General features: G+C 44.9%; 1 protein-coding gene across 1 annotated transcript; it reads left to right on the forward strand.

Moving 5' to 3' along the window:
- Positions 1-68: 68 nt before the first annotated feature.
- DQ04_00191300 (hypothetical protein) lies at positions 69-2,965 on the forward strand (the record flags this gene model as incomplete). The annotated part of the gene is made up of 1 exon (XM_009308418.1): positions 69-2,965. A coding segment is annotated over one exon (2,897 nt), but the record flags the coding sequence as incomplete, so codon positions are not given.

The raw sequence follows: 2,965 nt of genomic DNA on the forward strand, positions 1-2,965 counted from the left end.
TTTTTTCATTTCACTGCTGTATTTGTTTTCTCTTCTTCTCGTTTTAGTCTTGTGGTATCTCTTTTCAGATGGAGTTCTTGGCATTTGAAGATGGAACACTACGCGATGAGCGTTATAGGCATACTGAGCTCATTGAGGAGCCATTTCAAAAAACGAGAAAAGTCTATCTGCAGCAGCCCAATGCAACCCATTCCAGTCTTGCGGATTTTCAGGATACTGCACCCTCTAACGGCGTCACAACCTTTAGCCATAACCCTAAGAGTCTGGTGTTTGAGAATTTCATCGTGAACGAGACGTATACAATGGTGCTCACCCTTATCAACTGCACAAATCGCTCTACAACTTTTAGAGCCTTGCCGATATCTCCAAAGTACAGAGACGTGCTCCGAGCAGAGTACTCTCCACCACCGAAACTTTCGCCAGGATTGTCATGGAAGGTGAAGATTATATTTACACCTGTGGAGAATGTAGATGTGGAAACGGCTGTCGCTTTTAGAACAGAAGAGGGAATTCTGTTTGTCCCTGTAAAAGCACTTCACCGACGTTCTGTTTTGTCCTTTTCACCGGAAAATCTTGATTTTGGTGTGGTTGTGTTCGGAGAGAAGGTGAGTCGAGTGTTGACGCTGCGAAATGATGGAGCTCTTCCAGCAAAGGTTTTTATTTCCGGGTCTCTCCGTAGGTGGATGGAGGTGCTTCACAAGGATCTTCAAAGCGGAAAGGAGGCACCGGTTGTGAGCGTAAAGCCGGTTACATACCAGATGGTGGTTAATCCATTTTCCTCTTGTACCCTAGAGGTAACATTTTCTCCTCATCAAGATACCACCATTGATGATGATATTGAGCTTCGTTACGAATCAGAGGATATAACGTGTGTCCGGAAGATACCTGTCAAGGGCTTTGGAGGTTCGCTTCCAGTATACGTCTCTTCTTCACCCGAAATAGACTTTAGGTGGTGCTTTTACGAAAATACGTATTGTGATAAAATTACCATTACAAATGCCACCAATGTGTCGGTAACAGTAGTACCAGAGATTCCGCCTATGATTGCATCTTCGTTATCTTTTTCACCGGCGAATGTGTGTGTTCAAGCAAATGATACGTTTGATGTCTACGTCTTTTTTACGCCGAGGCGTGGTCTTGAGACTGTAATTTCCACACTGGTCAAGCTGATCGTTTCAGGGCAGGCATCACCAATCTCTGTGACATTGAAGGCTTCACTTACTGAACGAGGTTTCACTGTGGAACCGAGCAAACTTGACTACGGCGTTAGTGGGCCTGATGAGGAAATAATATTTCCATTGAAAGTAAAGAATCTCTCTAGCTTGCCGCAGACACTCGGATTCTTGAAGCTGCCTGAGAATGTACGAATAGTACCGTTTCAAACTATTACGCTGTTGCCAAAAGAGATTGTTGAATTTAAGGTTGGAGTGAGACCACCCACACTGGGCCAGTACACACAAGTGGTTAAGGTTACAAATGAGTATGGAGATTATCGCACTTTGCAGCTTACAGGGTGTGGCCGCAAGTACAGCATGCAGTTCTCAAAACCATGTGTGAGCCTCTCTTCTTGCCCTACTAACGCTGAAACAAGCTGCACAACGGTGCTCCAAAACCGGGGTTCCACGCCTCAAAAGTTTTGCTTGAATTCTACAACTTCATTGCTGAGAGTGTCTCCGTCATCAGGCGTGCTGTACCCCGGGGAAGCTGTTCCAGTTGTTGTTATATTCGAGCCACCGAGCAATCAGCCAATAGAACCAGTTGTAGAAGAAATTGTTGCACGCCCTGTGGCTAGGTTTTCAACTAAAAAGGGGAAAGAACGCGAAGGTCAGATGGTGCTAGAAAAGAATTTGGGAAATATTGATGATCTGTACAAAGAATGGGAAAGTAACTCACCCGAAGAAGAATGGAGCAGGCATCGTACCTTCTTTATAAAATGCACGTGTGGGACTGAATCATATATGGAGATGTTTTTCCTTCAGGTTAATTGTACTGTAATCAAGCCAACTCTTCTTGCGAGGTTCCTTTCGCGCGTTGATCATAAGGTTCTTACCAAAAATGAGTCAACGAAGCGCAATTTGAAAAAAAATGTTCCGGTGCAGCCAGTTATGGAACAAGCGCCTCTTGTAGAAGTGTCTCCGAGTGGCACCCATCTAACCATAGAGTTTGGTGAGGTGCCATTGAAACACTACAGTGAGAAGGCCGTTTTCCTACAGTACAATGGTGAGAAGGCTATTAGTTTACGTATACGTCCGACTGACACATTATCTCCTTTTCGTATAGTGAAACTTCCACCTGCGATACTGTCTCAAAATGAAGAATGTGCAATGGGAATTAGATTTCTTCCCACAGAGTATGGATTGTACAAGGATCATATTACCATTGCCTCTACTGAGGCGAATGATATCATATTGTCTTTCTCAGGTGTTTGCAGACCTGCTGATTTGTTGATCAGCCGGGATCGTGACGTTGCCGAAGGGCGTATGCACTCGATTGAGCGACTTGTATTTGAATCTGTAGAGGTGGGGCATGAAGCCCGAGAACAAATGTTTTTTCACAACCTGAGTTCGTTGCCCATTGAGGTGCACGCAAAGTTTGTAACTGAAGAAGGCGAGAAACCGGAGTGGCCGGAGGCCCAATCATTTGTAATTGAGTGTGATCAGTTTACAATACCTGGGAACTGCAAGATGAGCACTAATCTGCTTTTTTGCCCTCAAGCCGTGGGTATCTTCCGTTTGTCACTGCACGTCTCTGCTGGTGCGTATGAGCATACTATTCTTGTTGAGGGTCGAGCGTGCGACAAATTTGTTTTCTTCACATTTCCAGATCAATCACAGCTAACAGAAACCAGGCGTGTACGATATCCCAGCGTACACCAAGATGTCTTTCCTACAGACGGTCTTTCTGCCCTGTGTCCCGTTCAATTTCATTGCATCACAGGTGAAACAAAGACCATTACTGTCGGGTG

Source organism: Trypanosoma grayi, assembly GCF_000691245.1.
Source record: "Trypanosoma grayi strain ANR4 Tgr_19_V1, whole genome shotgun sequence".
In the NCBI taxonomy this organism is placed as follows: Eukaryota; Euglenozoa; class Kinetoplastea; order Trypanosomatida; family Trypanosomatidae; genus Trypanosoma; species Trypanosoma grayi.